The 15,932-nt window shown below is 42.8% G+C and overlaps 1 protein-coding gene across 4 annotated transcripts in view; it reads right to left on the bottom strand.

Annotated features, from left to right (window-relative positions):
- The window catches only part of LEKR1 (leucine, glutamate and lysine rich 1), a 235,398-nt gene that overhangs the window by 97,352 nt on the left and 122,114 nt on the right, over window positions 1-15,932 (bottom strand). For all 4 annotated transcript variants that reach the window (XM_077292945.1, XM_077292942.1, XM_077292944.1 and 1 more), the window contains one exon: window positions 2,371-2,452. In XM_077292945.1, the coding sequence (XP_077149060.1) occupies window positions 2,371-2,452 (82 nt within the window). The remainder of the gene's footprint in view (window positions 1-2,370; window positions 2,453-15,932) is intronic.

Here is a 15,932-nt window from a genome sequence, read left to right on the forward strand (position 1 = left end):
CATCAAAGGAGGACAAATGGGGTTGCGCTATATACATCACAGGAGGAGATATGGGGATGCGGTATATACAGTACATCACAGGAGGAGACATGGGGCTGCAGTATATACATCACAGGAGGAGACATGGGGTTGCGCTATATACATCACAGGAGGAGACATGGAGCTGTGGTATATACATAACAGGAGGAGACATGGGGGTGCGGTATAAACATCAAAGGAGGACAAATGGGGTTGCGCTATATACATCACAGGAGGAGATATGGGGATGCGGTATATACAGTACATCACAGGAGGAGACATGGGGCTGTAGTATATACATCACAGGAGGAGACATGGGGCTGCGGTATATACATCACAGGAGGAGACATGGGGCTGCGGTATATACTGTACATCACAGGAGGAGACATGGGGCTGCGGTATATACTGTACATCACAGGAGGAGACATGGGGCTGCGGTATATACTGTACATCACAGGAGGAGACATGGGGCTGCGGTATATACATCACAGGAGGAGACATGGGGCTGCGGCATATACTGTACATCACAGGAGGAGATATGGGGATACGGTATATACAGTACATCACAGGAGGAGACATGGGGCTGCGGTATATACATCACAGGAGGAGACATGGGGCTGCGGTATATACATCACAGGAGGAGACATGGGGCTGCGGTATATACTGTACATCACAGGAGGAGATATGGGGATGCGGTATATACATCACAGGAGGAGACATGGGGCTGCAGTATATACATCACAGGAGGAGACATGGGGCTGCGGTATATACATCACAGGAGGAGACATGGGGCTGCAGTTCATGAATCACAGGAGGAGATGCTGAAGCTGAGGCTGCGATCTTCTGTGGTTAGGGAGAGAATTGCAATCTAACTCCAACCACAAAGTAAGTCCTGGCATTGGCAAGAATCAGGACGTATTCGGTCATTGCACGCGCTGCAGCGTTCAGTAGTGAGCACTATGTGCTCAAGCCCACAGAGAAAAAAGAAATTAAAGGGCCACAGGCCGTCAACAGGCAGCTGCAGGCCTAAAGGTACCTTCACACGAAGCGACGCTGCAGCGTCGCTGTTTGGTCGCTGGAGAGCTGTCACACAGACCGCTCTCCAGCGACCAACGATGCCGAGGTCCCCGGGTAACAAGGGTAAACATCGGGTTGCTAAGCGCAGGGCCGCGCTTAGTAACCCGATGTTTACCCTGGTTACCAGCGTAAAATGTAAAAAAAACAAACAGTACATACTTACATGCGTCCCCCGGCGTCCGCTTCCTGCACTGACTGAGCGCCGGCAGTAGCAGGGCACAGCGGTGACGTCACCGCTGTGCTTTCACTTTCACTTTGCGGCGCTCAGTCAGTGTGGGAAGCAGACGGCGGGGGATGCGAATGTAAGTATGTACTGTTTGTTTTTTTTACATTTTACGCTGGTAACCAGGGTAAACATCGGGTTACTAAGCGCGGCCCTGCGCTTAGTAACCCGATGTTTACCCTGGTTACCAGTGTAAAATATCGCTGGTATCGTTGCTTTTGCTGTCAAACACAACGATACACGGCGATCGGACGACCAAATAAAGTTCTGAACTTTATTCAGCGACCAGCGACATCACAGCAGGATCCTGATCGCTGCTGCGTGTCAAACTAAACGATATCGCTAGCGAGGACGCTGCAACGTCACGGATCGCTAGCGATATCGTTACAAAGTCGTTTCGTGTGAAGGTACCTTAAGCACTGCGGTCTGCCCGGCGGCCAAAGAAAATGTAATTTCGGGCTGTTTAGAGTCAGGCCTGAGATTCCCCCACCCCTGTTCTAAAGGTACCTTCACACGAAACGACTTTGTAACGATATCGCTAGCGATCCGTGACGTTGCAGCGTCCTGGCTAGCGATATCGTTTAGTTTAACACGCAGCAGCGAAAGTCCAAAGAAGCAACTGCTTTATGATCAATACTTTGACATCATCACTTCTAACAACTTCCAGGAACATTTTTGTGCTTATTTATGAATGATATTTGCAGCTCTTGCATAAGTTGAGCTTCCTAATGTAGGGTTAGTCGCCCCTTTAAGTCATCTGACTGGTATGTTAGTATTGTGGCTTCCTGTAATAGGAGAAGGCTCTAAGCAGTCCTACTCCCGACTGTGTGAAAAGGGTTAAGTGACAAAGTGTATCTGAAACATTCCCTAAGTAACCGTTGCAGACCTTTGTCAATGTCATCTGCTATTCCTTTCACAAGCAACGGATATCTGTGAGTCAGCTGCACCATGTCATTAAGGGGGTCGTCCCGCTCTTGTCACAACTAGAGGAGCTGTTGGGCTAAATTGTCAGATGAGGTGTTTGTTTAGGAACAGAAAGCCAAGCTGCTTACATGGAAATATCCTTGTGCTGTTGCATTTCTTTAGTTACATTATGGAAATCCGTTCTTACTGTTTCCAACTGTTGCTGTAAATCTAGAGAAAAGAAAACCGGTATAATTAATGGGTTGTGTTCTATAATTACACAATCAGATTACAAACTGCTTTTAACTTCGAGGAAAAAAAAAGAGAACAAAAAACTGACTGTTTGTTCTGATGTCTGAACAGTAGGCAGGAAGTGTTAACAGTGATAGCCAAGGGTTTACGCCAACGTAAGCAGCACCTGCCGGGAGCCAAGATATTCTGCCTGGCATGTCAAGAGGCGAGCCCCATATCTACCGGAACAATGTGTTGCCTCGTACTATCCTAATAACATACGGCAGGCAGAATAATGATGTCCTGCGCTAAATTTATTATTTTCACAGAAAGTTTTGTTTTCACAATAGACCAATTTTTCTTTATTGTACACATACATATTGCTTTGATATCACACCTTAGATTCCTGCTAGTGATTACATTAACAATAATCATAGTTTAATTTATTATTCTCTTTGATTATTGCCATCATGCTACTTGCTTGCTTGTTTGCCTGTGTTTACCTGAGCAACGTGCCTGGCACCTGATGGGCACTAATGAGAAAAACAGGAGTTGTGCCAATAATATCTCTGATATAGTGCACCTGTCCCGTCTGCTTACAGCATATCAAAGCGTGCATCATTAAAGGGAACAGAGCACATTACCATTCAACACCCTGCCCTTTTACAACCACTATATATTTGTCATGGATACACACACATATACAGAGAAAGGAAGAGCTGTTGGAAGCGCTCAAGGCCATCTGAGCCACCAGATGTTATTTCAAAATGGTTTAACCATAAAAATAACAATTAGACTCATAAATATAATGATTTGTACAAAAAAACTGTAATCAAGACAATATTGAAGTCATAAGTAAAACCATGTGGTGTCTCTTTACCATTTAGGCCTGGAGGCACTGTAATGGGCACGGCTGCGGAGTCAGTAGACCAAAATTTATATTCGGACTTCTAAATTTCTGCCCACTCAGATTCTGACACCAACTTTTCATATGCATTCAAGTACATAGAAGCTGACTTGTAGTACCCAAGAGAAGCCATTAAACAGCACATTGAGCTGTGCTATTTCGGCCCCATACACTGTTTACATCCAACCATCGCTGGTACTGGTAGCAGTTGACAGGTGAAGGTGCCAGGTATAAAATGCCCCTGGATCGGATAATGATGCACTACCCTGAGGATAGCTCATCATTATCAAGGTAGTGGACAACCCCTTTAACTATGGAGCTACATCTGCTGTACACATCAAAATATACTATATCTACTAGTATATAAATTTACTAAATGTCCAACTGGGGGTCTGTATGTTGGAGAGACAGGGCAGAAACTGAGAACAAGGATGAACTCTCATCGCCATACAATAAGAGAAAAAAGAATGGATCTACCTGTGGCAATACATTTCTGTCTCCCAAATCATAACATTATGGACATGAAATTACTTGTATTAAAGGGTAACTTCAAATCGCAGAAAGACAGGAGAGTCTGGGAATATAAACTGATGACGACCTTTGACACTCTAAATGCAGGAATGAATGTGTCACACGGATTTATGTCTTTTTACATCAACTAATGAACTTGCCCATCAGACCATGTGGGGTCATCACAACAGAACCAGACCCTAATAACAGGACAACAAAACAATCCTTATTTAAGAATTAGCCCAATATTTATGGACGTAACTGTTTATCACCCATGGTAATTCTGCTTCATGTCACCTGGCTTATCCATGGTTTTTTTTTCCCCTCTCCCCTCTCCCCCTTTTTTTTTTTTTTTTTTTCTATACTATGTTGTGCATAAATATGTGATTCTTCAGAATTTGTTTTAGTCTTTGCCTGATGAAGAGACGTATGTAGTCTCGAAAGCTTGCCATTTGTTACCATCTTTTCAGTTAGCCATTAAAAGGTATCAACCACTGAGGACTCTCAATTCTAAATATTTTTGAGGTCTAGTGTGAACTTTCCACAATCAGTGATGGTTTGGGGAGCCATGTCATCTGCTGGTGTAGGTCCATTGTGTTTTATCAAGACCAAAGTCAGCGCAGCCATCTACCAGGAAATTTTAGAGCACTTCATGCTTCCCTCTGCTGACAAGCTTTTTGGAGATGGAAATTTCATTCTCCATCAGGACTTGGAACATGTCCACACTGCCAAAAGTACCAACACCTGGTTTAAAAACCACAGTATCACTGTGCTTGATGGGCCAGCAAACTCACCTGACTATAACCCCATAGAGAATCTATGGGGTATTGTCAAGAGGAAGATGACACCAGACCCAACAATGCAGAGGAGCTGAAGGCTGCTATCAAAGCAACCTGGGCTTCCATAACACCTCACTAGTGCCACAGGCTGATCGCATCCATGCCACACCATATTAATGCTCTAATTGATGCAAAAGGAGCCCCGACCAAGTATTGAGTGCATTTACTGAACATACATTTCAGTAGGCCTACATTTCGGATTTTAAAACCTTTTTTCAAGCTGGTGTTATTAAGTATTCTAATTTTCTGAGATAATGATGTTTGGGTTTTCATTGGCTGTAAGCCATAATCATCAACATTAACAGAAATAAACACTTGACATAGATCACTCTGTTTGTAATTACTATAAATTATATGAGTTTCACTTTTTGTATTGAAGAACTGAAATAAATTAACTTTGATAATATTCTAATTTTGTGAGAAGTATCTGTATACTGTAGGACATCAATTATATTCAACTTCTTGGTAACTAATAAAAACATGAAATAACGAAACAGTAAAAGACTGAGGGAGCATGTGCAGGGTTCATATCCTACGCAGACCACTGGCTGTGGGGAGAGTCACTGAGCATGTGTGTCCATTGCACTCACTTCATTTGCTCTACAGTTTGAACAACGGATAGTGCCATACGGGAATGGACCCTTTCCTTTAAAGTTATCGACCTTTAAAGGGGTGTTCCCATCGCAAATATCCTATCCCAAAATGTAGTAGGTGTAATAATAATAATATTTGCAAATATCTTGAATTAAAAATGTAGTATAGTTCTTCTGAATCACTATGTCTTTCCTCATGGGCAGGGCATTGCAGGAACTTAGGTATCCATGGGTACAACCACTGATATAGTAACAGTTAGTTAGCTAACTACTAGTGGCCGTAACCATGGATACCTTAGTTCCTGCAATGCCTGTACATGAGGAAAGAGACATAGCAAATGTTAAAAACTATACTACATTTGTAATTGGGGGTATTTGCTAATATTATTATTATTACATCTACTACATATTGGGGTAGTATCTTGGAGATGGGAATACCTCTTTAAGTCAGGGTCATGTCACAAGTGTCCTTGCTGTAGATATCAATATGATATATTTTTCTGCTACTGTTCAATATTCTGGAATAATTGATAATCTGTTACTTATCAGTTTCCATGAATGGCATTCACTTTTAATATGCAGGTACAAACAGACAATCTGTGGGTGTCGGGTGGTCATGTATCTATTAGGCTGGTACAGAAATCTTACAGTAGCCCAGTATTCCATGCAGATGTCTTCTTTATTCCTTGAAGCCTTATGGCTTGATCAGGGTTTCTACTTGTCCTTTCACTCCACACATCATTATCAGTCCATAGAATTGACTACATTATTCTGATTTGATGTTTTCAAGATACTAAGATGACTGCACCAATAAAGAATGTAAGGATTAAAGCACATATCTTCAAAGATTTACCTTATGTCCCCCCTATAAGCATATTTCATTTTATCCACACGCTCAGAAATCTACCAATTTCTTTCTTCCTTACAGCTATATATTTGATATACGCGGCTGCTGCTTCTGGGCACATCACAATACATTCCAGTTAAAAGGGTCTGTGTTGTCTGCCAAGCATTAGTGATATACCGCTCGGAGCTATTGTTTTTAATAAATTATTACCGATATGTGAATGCTGCATAGTGTTAGTCATAGGGACCATATATCCTTAGACCTATTGTGAAGTCAAGAAGGAATTTGGGTGGAAAATGAAGTCATTGGTGTTCTTTAGTGGGAAATACATAAAAAAAGCCATTGTTCTTGAAACACCAATGAACATTACATTCACATCACTCACGTGCCCTAGAATACACACAAAATACCTTTAGAAAATAATGAAAAAGAAAAAAAACCTGCTCCTGATGTGATAAGGAACATGTGCAAATATTCAGATAATGAAATTCTCATTCAAGGGGCTTTTTCTCATAAGAAAGATTATGGACAAATGATTAAAGTGTGGAAAGCCTAAATGAGATGACGGCCTTTCTTTACATGAAAGCATCTGTTGAAAAGATATTATTTGAAAGTCATCTGTTTTTCTGTACATTGTACAAGCAGATCAGTCATTCAAAGGCTTTTCTGAAATGGGGCAACACAATGCCTGTCCTGTTTTGTAAGGGCAGAATGGCCTCATGTAAGGGCAGAATGGCCCCATGTAAAGACAGAATGGCCCCATGTAAGGACAGAATGGCCCCATGTAAGGACAGAATGGCCTCATGTAAGGGCAGAATGGCCTCATGTAAGGGCAGAATGGCCCCATGTAAGGACAGAATGGCCCCATGTAAGGACAGAATGGCCCCATGTAAGGACAGAATGGCCCCATGTAAGGACAGAATGGCCTCATGTAAGGGCAGAATGGCCCCATGTAAGGACAGAATGGCCCAGAATAGGGGCAGCGCCTGTCTGGGTTCTGACATGAAGAAAGGCTCCCATTTCAGAGTCTCTAATCACCACACTATATTCATGGTGGATTCTGCTGAAATACAAACTTTATTAAGAGACAGATACTTAATTGCCGCCATATGATTATGCAGGCCCAACCAGATGTCTTCAGGCTCTAATTCAGGCTTAACCTTGAAGCAACTTTGACATGCAAATGTTTTCTTATTATTTTCCCGTGGAAAAAAAAATATTTATTGGAACTGCTCTGACCAAAATTACTAACGACTTACTCACAGCCAAAACTAACAGACAGTTGTCCATCCTCCACCTTCTCGACCTGCTTTCGATACAGTTGACCACTGGCTACTGCTACAGATTCTTTCTTCCCTCGGCATCAAAGGCCTTGCATTTCCCACTCCCACACTACCTCTTCATCCTGCCCTCTCTCTGTTGGAGTCCCTCAAGGCTCTGTCCTAGGGCCCCTACTTTTTTCCATCTATACCCTTGGCCTAGGACAACTCATAAAGTCCCATGGCTTCCAGCACCACCTATCTGCGGATGACACTCAGATCTACCTCTCTGGCTCAGATGTCGCCTCTCTGCTGTCCAGATTCCCAGAGTGTCTGTCAGCCATATCCTTCTTCAACTCTCGCTTCCTAAAACTCAATGTAGACAAAACCAAACTCATCATCTTTCCCCATCTCGCATATCCCCCCTACCTGATCTATCTATTATGGTAAACGGCATCACACTCTCTCCCGCACCTGAAATCCGCTTTCTCGGGGTAAATCTCTACTCTGCCCTGTCCTTCAAACCGCACGTCCAAACTCTTGCCACCTCCTGTCGCCTCCAACTCAAATATATTGCCAGAATCTGTCCCTTTCTCAGCCCACAATCTACTAAAACTCTTGTGCATGCCCTCATCATCTCCCGCCTCGATTACTGCAACACCCTCCTCTGTGGCCTCCCTGCTAACTCCCTTGCACCACTCCAGTTTGTCCTCAACTCTGCTGTCCGGCTAGTCCACCTCTCTCCTCGCTACTCCCCTGCTTCTCCCCTTTGCAAATCCCTCCACTGGCTCCCAATTCCCCAACGAATCCAGTTCAAACTACTAACACTGACCTACAAAGCCATCCACAACCTGTCCCCTCCCTATATCTCTGAACTAATCTCCCACTATCTTCCCTCATGTAATCTTCGATCCTCCCAAGACCTCCTACTCTCCTCCACACTTATTTGTTCCTCACACAACCGCCTCCAAGATTTCTTCCGAATATCCCCCGTCCTCTGGAATTCCACTCCTCAACACATCCGATTATCCACCACCCTCGGATCCTTCAGACGGAACCTGAAAACCCATCTCTTCAGGAAAGTCTACAGCCTGCAATAACCATTCTGCCGCCTCACCGACCACCCGAGCTGCCGCCTCACCAACCACCCGAGCTGCTGCCTCACCAACCACCCGAGCTGCTGCCACGTCATCAACCACCCAAGCTGCCGCGTCGCCACCGCCAGAGCTGCTGCCTCCGAACCAACCAAGCTGCCGCCTCACCAACCACCCGAGCTGCCGCCCCACCACCACCAGAACTGCAGAACCCCGACCTCCTGTCTCTTCCCCATTATCCCGAACAATGTAAGTCCGCAAGGACAGGGTCCTCTCCCCTCCGTACCAGTCTGTCATTATAAATTTGTTTACTGTTAACGATATCTATAACTCTGTATGTAACCCCTTTTCTCATGTACAGTACCATGGAATTAATGGTGCTATATAAATAATAATAATAATCATAACAATAACTGTTGTACCTGTCCGTTCCACGAGTGGTGACCCAAGTTTTTGAGTACGGTAACTTTAGTACATGTCGCGCCAGTCTACCCTTGCAGGGAAGATGGGGGATGAGGTAGCCAGATAGGTCGGCTCCTGCTTACTGTCATACTTGCCAAAGCTGCCACAACAACAGGAGGCTCCTGGTATAAGGGGAGACCTCCTGGGAGAGTTGTCAAATCTCTCAGGCGGCAATGAGACCCCCTGCAAAAACGTCCAGTAAGAAAGTTTGAAGAGACTGTGTTCTAAGGGCTCGCTCACACGAGTGGATAAATTGGACAAGTGCAAACCAATAAAAAATCAGATACGACTCGGCCAAGTGTTATTCTTTGGGGCAGCTCACATCTGCGATTATTTTCTCATGCCGATCCGGCATGCAAAAACAATTACAGCATGCTGTGATTGCATCCGAGAATCGGATCACACTCACCTATCCAAGTCTATGGGTGAGAGCGAAACATCGGACTGCACTCAGATATCACCCAAGTGCAGTGTGATTCCTGCGGACGATGGCAATGGAGCTACTATGGGGGCCATTATACAGTGTGTGGGTCATGATGGTAGTCATTATACTGTGTTTTGGGGAAGCAATGGGGACATCATACTATGCATAGAGGAGCTGTGAGACCATCATACGGTGTATAAGAGAGTTCTGGGGGCATCATACTATGTATACAAGAGCTGTGGGCTCATACTGTGTATAGGAGCACTGCGAGGGCATCATACTGTACATATAGGAGCTGTGGGGGCATCATATTGTGTAGAGGGGAACAGCGGGGGCATCATATTGTGTAGAGAGTAGATGTGGGGTATCACACTATGTATAGGGGAGCTGTGGGGGCATCATATTGTGTAGAGTGGAGCTGTTGGTTCATTATACTGTGTATAGGGGATCTATGGGCACATCATACTGTGTACAGGGGAGTGCTGGGCCCATCAAATTGTTTATAGAGGAGCTGTTCGTAGGGGGACTAGGAGGACATTAATATATGTTAAGGCTTTTAAGAAGCATTATTGTTATGGTGTCACTCAGTATTGCGACCATCAAGGTTCATAAGGGGGGCATTATTATTTTCTAGGGGCAAAATGTGGACACTGTATTCTAGGGCCCTTACAGGGCATTAATTTTTTCTAGGGGGCAATTTTACCATCTAGGAGGGCAAAACAGATGCATTTTACTTTGAAAGGGGCATTTGGGGCACTAAGAGGAGCACAGTTATTGCATCAAACAAGTGTAGTAATAGTGGCTCCATATTCGGGTGACAGCAGGATGAGGAGCTTGCGCAAGTTGGGGACAGATGAGGATGGTGCTGGAAATGTGAGAAGTCAAATGTGTATTTATTATAAGCTCTGCAGACAAGTCTTGGCTGGAGAAGTTGTCATGTCAGTCTGGGCAAGATGGAAAAACTAAATTGTCACCATATGATGGTAATATCAGTGTTAGTCTTTGTATAGTGATTTACTTTCAGTAACAGCATGGTCAACTGCTGAGGTTCCCCTATACTCACAATTAAGGTGGGCAGATGTAATCAGGGTTGCCTGTTTAGGGGCCCACTCAGATGTTTCGACCTCGCCGAGCTGAATCTCTAGCTACATCTCTGGGCCTTTTTTTAGCAAGGCAGGGATGTTAGGCTGCCCATACACTTTTGACAGCTGTCAGACGATTATTTGACTGACAGCTATCTTCTCATACACTCCATACACAGAAGCACTCAGCTTTGTTCTCTTTTTTGAGACTTGCTGCCAGACATGTCTCGCTTAACTCCTAAAGAACAAAAAGATCGGCAATCCAAAATTGGGCTTGCTGGATACTTCTATCCCCAACATTATGTGTCAAGGAAGAGTTGGGAGGCCCCCATACACATTAAACTGTCAGCCAAACCCGTTGTCATTGGTGGATACAGACAAGGATAATCTCTTGTGTATGAGGCCTTAAGATTGTCGGGGACAACTGGGACTGGTGTCAGTGATAACAACCTCTGTAGAAAATACTGTACAATATTTTGGCATTTTAGGAGCAACAAGAAATAATAAAAAATACAATCGTTATGTTCACATTGAGTCAATGGCAAGGCGCTGACGGCATCCATTACACAGCGGCACTAACGCTATGTAACAGATGCGTTAGCGCACCCATTGACTGCCATTATGTAGCGCATCGCTAACGCATGTCATAATCGGCATGCGTTAGCGATGTGCCGTCATTCTGTGACAGACCCTCGGACGCGGTCTGCAGCATTTCCAGGTCCGTCAATGATAGCGTAGGTGGAGCATCTGCACTATCGCGATCACATAACGCGATCTTTAAAAGGCACTAGAGTTGCATACGTTGAACGGACTACGCCAGTGCAATGTGAACCCAGCCTAATTAATCCTTATAACAAATATGCCCTTAATAAGTCCCATAAGTCAGTTAGAATAGGACCACACTTTCTACATTGTGTTCTATAGTGAAGGCATCTCACATTACATAGCTTAGCATCATGGGATACACGTGTGTCAATCTGAATGTCTTTTTATGGAACTATAATACAGAGGTGATTAAAATAAATCATAAAGTTAACTTCACATGTGAGAATAATTGTTACAAAACCTTCTGTTTCTGGGCGGTAGTAATAAATAATACATATCATAAAGGCACAAAATGATCTCAGCTTAATGATTAAACTATATGTGATCAAAGCTGATTTTGTACATTTATCATCGATGTTTACATAATGATAAATATGATCTTAAGCTCGAATTGCACCATATTTTCAATGATTCTGCAAATTCTAATAGCTCTTATATACTATACTATATGGGGGGTTGAAAATGCTATGTACCATTACCTAAGGAACCCAATGGAAAATAATTGAGGTTGGATACACATAGATAAAGGGGAGAATAGAGGGAAACAGAAGCAGCGTAAGGATGCAACAGAACAGAAGAGGGAAAGCATCAGACGCTGGGAAATGGAAACGGAAACAGAAAAAGCAGCAGGGATTAATACCATGGAGATTTTTCAGACAAGAAACTTAAGACCTCTCCATATCGTTAGAGAAGCAGCTCTGCTGATTTTTATGTTGTACATAACAAATATTCACATGTAAAGCCCCATGGAATAAATGGCGCTATAATAATAAATAAAAATAATAATAATTCAGTTCTTCAACTTCTACCTGAACTGGACTGTGACAGATCCCACTGTACGCTCATACGACGAATCTGATCAAGTGATGGCTTCCAGAAAATGTTTACCCGAACATTTTTACTGTAAATAAAGTATGTGTACTTGAGTGGCAGGTGCTACTGAATCCAACCGCTCCTGTGCTAAGCCGCGGAGCTAAGATGGTGATGACCCCCGCAGAGAATACCGGTGGTGAATAGAGCATCGGCATAATCATCAGAACCTCTGACCTAATGATCAGCAGATCAATATTTACACACTGCGGACTTACTGTGCACTGCCTACTGGTTCAATAGTGGCTGATGCCAATTACTTATGATTGGAATCTCACTCAATACTGCACATTCAATATCCAATATACCTAAGGGGTTTGTAACAATAATCCTTGTCACTAGTGTTAACCTATACATAGGTCACCTGGTGTTGGTGACTGATACTATCTTAAGTATTGGAGGTTACCCGTTGCCTGCGGGTCAATCAAATATGTTGCCCAATATTGCAGAGCTAATACACCACAAGGGTGCTTATTACAGTTAGGTCCATATATATTTGGACAGAGACAACATTTTTCTAATTTTAGTTATAGACATTACCACAATGAATTTTAAACAAAACAATTCAGATGCAGTTGAAGTTTAGACTTTCAGCTTTCATTTGAGGGTATCCACATTAAAATTGGATGAAGGGTTTAGGAGTTTCAGCTCCTTAACATGTGCCACCCTGTTTTTAAAGGGACCAAAAGTAATTGGACAATTGACTCCAAGGCTATTTCATGGATAGGTGTGGGCAATCCCTTCGTTATGTCATTCTCAATTAAGCAGATAAAAGGCCTGGAGTTGATTTGAGGTGTGGTGCTTGCATTTGGAAGGTTTTGCTGTGAAGTAAACATGCGGTCAAAGGAGCTCGCCATGTAGGTGAAACAAGCCATCCTTAAGCTGCGAAAACAGAAAAAACCCATCCGAGAAATTGCTACAATATTAGGAGTGGCAAAATCTACAGTTTGTTAAATCCTGAGAAAGAAAGAAAGCACTGATGAACTCATCAATGCAAAAAGACCTGGGCGCCCACGGAAGACAACAGTGGTGGATGATCGCAGAATAATCTCCATGGTGAAGAGAAACTCCTTCATAACAGCCAACCAAGTGAACAACACTCTCCAGGAGGTAGGAGTATCAATATCCAAATCTACCATAAAGAGAAGACTGCATGAAAGTAAATACAGAGGGTTCACTGCACGGTGCAAGCCAATCATAAGCATCAAGAATAAAAAGGCTAGACTGGACTTTGCTAAAAAACATCTAAAAAACCCAGCACAGTTCTGGAAGAACATTCTTTGGACAGATGAAACCAAGATCAACCTCTACCAGAATGATGGAAAGAGAAAAGTATGGCGAAGGCGTAGTACAGCTCATGAACCAAAGCATACCATATCATCTGTAAAACATGGCGGAGGCAGTGTGATGGCTTGGGCATGCATGGCTGCCATTGGCGCTGGGTCACTAGTGTTTATTGATGATGTGACACAGGACAGAAGCAGCCGAATGAATTCTGAGGTATTCAGAGCCATACTGTGTGCTCAGATCCAGCCAAATGCCGCCAAACTGATTGGTCGTCGTTTCATACTACAGATGGACAATGACCCAAAACATAAAGCCAAAGCAACCCAGGAGTTTATTAAAGCAAAGAAGTGGAATATTCTTGAATGGCCAAGTCAGTCACCTGATCTCAGCCCAATTGAGCATGCATTTCACTTGTTAAAGGCTAAACTTCAGACAGAATGGCCCACAAACAAACAGCAACTGAAAACCACCGCAGTGAAGGCCTGGCAGAGCATCAAAAAGGAGGAAACACAGCGTCTGGTGATGTCCATGAGTTCAAGACTTCAGGAAGTCATTGCCAACAAAGGGTTTTCAACCAAGTACTAAAAATGAACATTTTATTTAAAATTATTGAATCTGTCCAATTACTTTTGGTCCCTTTAAAAACAGGGTGGCACATGTTAAGGAGCTGAAACTCCTAAACCCTTCATCCAGTTTTAATGTGGATACCCTCAAATGAAAGCTGAAAGTCTGAACTTCAACTGCATCTGAATTGTTTTGTTTAAAATTCATTGTGGTAATGTCTGTAACCAAAATTAGAAAAATGTTGTCTCTGTCCAAATACATATGGACCTAACTGTATATTCCACATGTGCCCCACAGGGAGAATAATCTGAATTCTAATACACCATTAGGGTGTCCTTAACTCATATTATTAACCTCACAGTGAGGATTTATTAATTCTAATACACCACCAGGGTGTTTATATCACTGTGCACCTCACAAGTGAGGATATATTGTTTAAAGCTGCAGTCTTTTCTAATATACGGTACCATAGGGATAACAACCACAACAAGCACCATGCTTACATTTAGAATATATGGGCTATTGAGCAAACATCTAATTTTTACCAATACAGGGATCCAGACATGCATTAGTGTGATAGTGCAGTTAATAAATGATGGTGTAAATAATACTTCCTTCTACTAAATAGTCAATAAGTGCCTTTCGTAATGAGATTGGAATCCAGCCTTTAATTTTGGAGACAATGGTTGGGACTCCATTTCACTTAATTTAATCTATCTCTGAGTCCAATATCTAATCGGGACCTAGTGGATCATAGTGGTGCTTATAACACAATAATTCACACACTATAATCCAATATACATCTTTATGTAGATGTATGGTTATATTTTTTCATAAAAGTTATTAGAAAAATTATTAAACAATACTAATAAAAGTTACATGTTAAATTCACATTTCTCCCCCTTTTCCTGCCCTTGGGTTACTTTACTAATCTCAGTGGTGTCCATTTATGTGAATTTTGTCTGATGAGAGCGGACTTTTGGCTGCCAACTGGGCAATTACCCAGAGTTGTCATCCCCAAAAAAGATCCAGCCTTTAGAAGTCAGCAACAGCACTAATAATGCCAGTTCTGCATTATCAGTCCACTTTCCCATGTTAGAAGTGTAGAAGGATTGTGACATTACTGTCATCTGACCAAAGGCCCTTCACACTGTGTGAGGATAGAAGAACTGAAGAGGAAGACAGAGCCTGATCTATCTTCTACACTTTGTGTTTGTGTGTATCATGCAGTTCGAGTAACATGCAGTGTGAGCAACATGCAGTTCGAGCAACATGCAGTGTGAGCAACATGCAGTGTGAGCAACATGCAGTGTGAGTAACATGAAGTGTGTGTAGAATAGAGTGTATGTGTAACATACAGTGTGAGTAACATGCAGTGTGAGTATCATGCAGTGTGAGTAACATGCAGTGTGTGTAACATGCAGTGTGAGTATCATGCAGTGCGAGTATCATGCAGTGTGAGTAACATGAAGTGAGTAACATGCAGTGTGTGTGTAGAATAGAGTGTATGTGTAACATACAGTGTGAGTAACATACATTGTGAGTATCATGCAGTGTGAGTAACATACAGTACAGTGTGAGTAACATGCAGCGTGAGTAACGTGAAGTGAGTAACATGCAGTGTGTGTGACATCCAGTGTGAGTAACATGAAGTGTGTGTAACATGCAGTGTGAGTATCATGCAGTGTGTAACATGCAGTGTGAGTAACATGAAGTGTGAGTAACATGCAGTGTGTGTAACATGCAGTGTGAGTATCATGCAGTGCGAGTAACATACAGTGTGAGTAACATGCAGTGTAAGTATCATGCAGTGCGAGTAACATGCAGTGTGAGTAACATGCAGTGTGAGTATCATCCAGTGTGTGTAAAATGCAGTGCGAGTAACATGCAGTGTGAGTAACATGCAGTGTGAGTATC

The sequence above is a fragment of the Ranitomeya variabilis genome, chromosome 2, assembly GCF_051348905.1.
Source record: "Ranitomeya variabilis isolate aRanVar5 chromosome 2, aRanVar5.hap1, whole genome shotgun sequence".
Taxonomy (NCBI): domain Eukaryota; kingdom Metazoa; phylum Chordata; class Amphibia; order Anura; family Dendrobatidae; genus Ranitomeya; species Ranitomeya variabilis.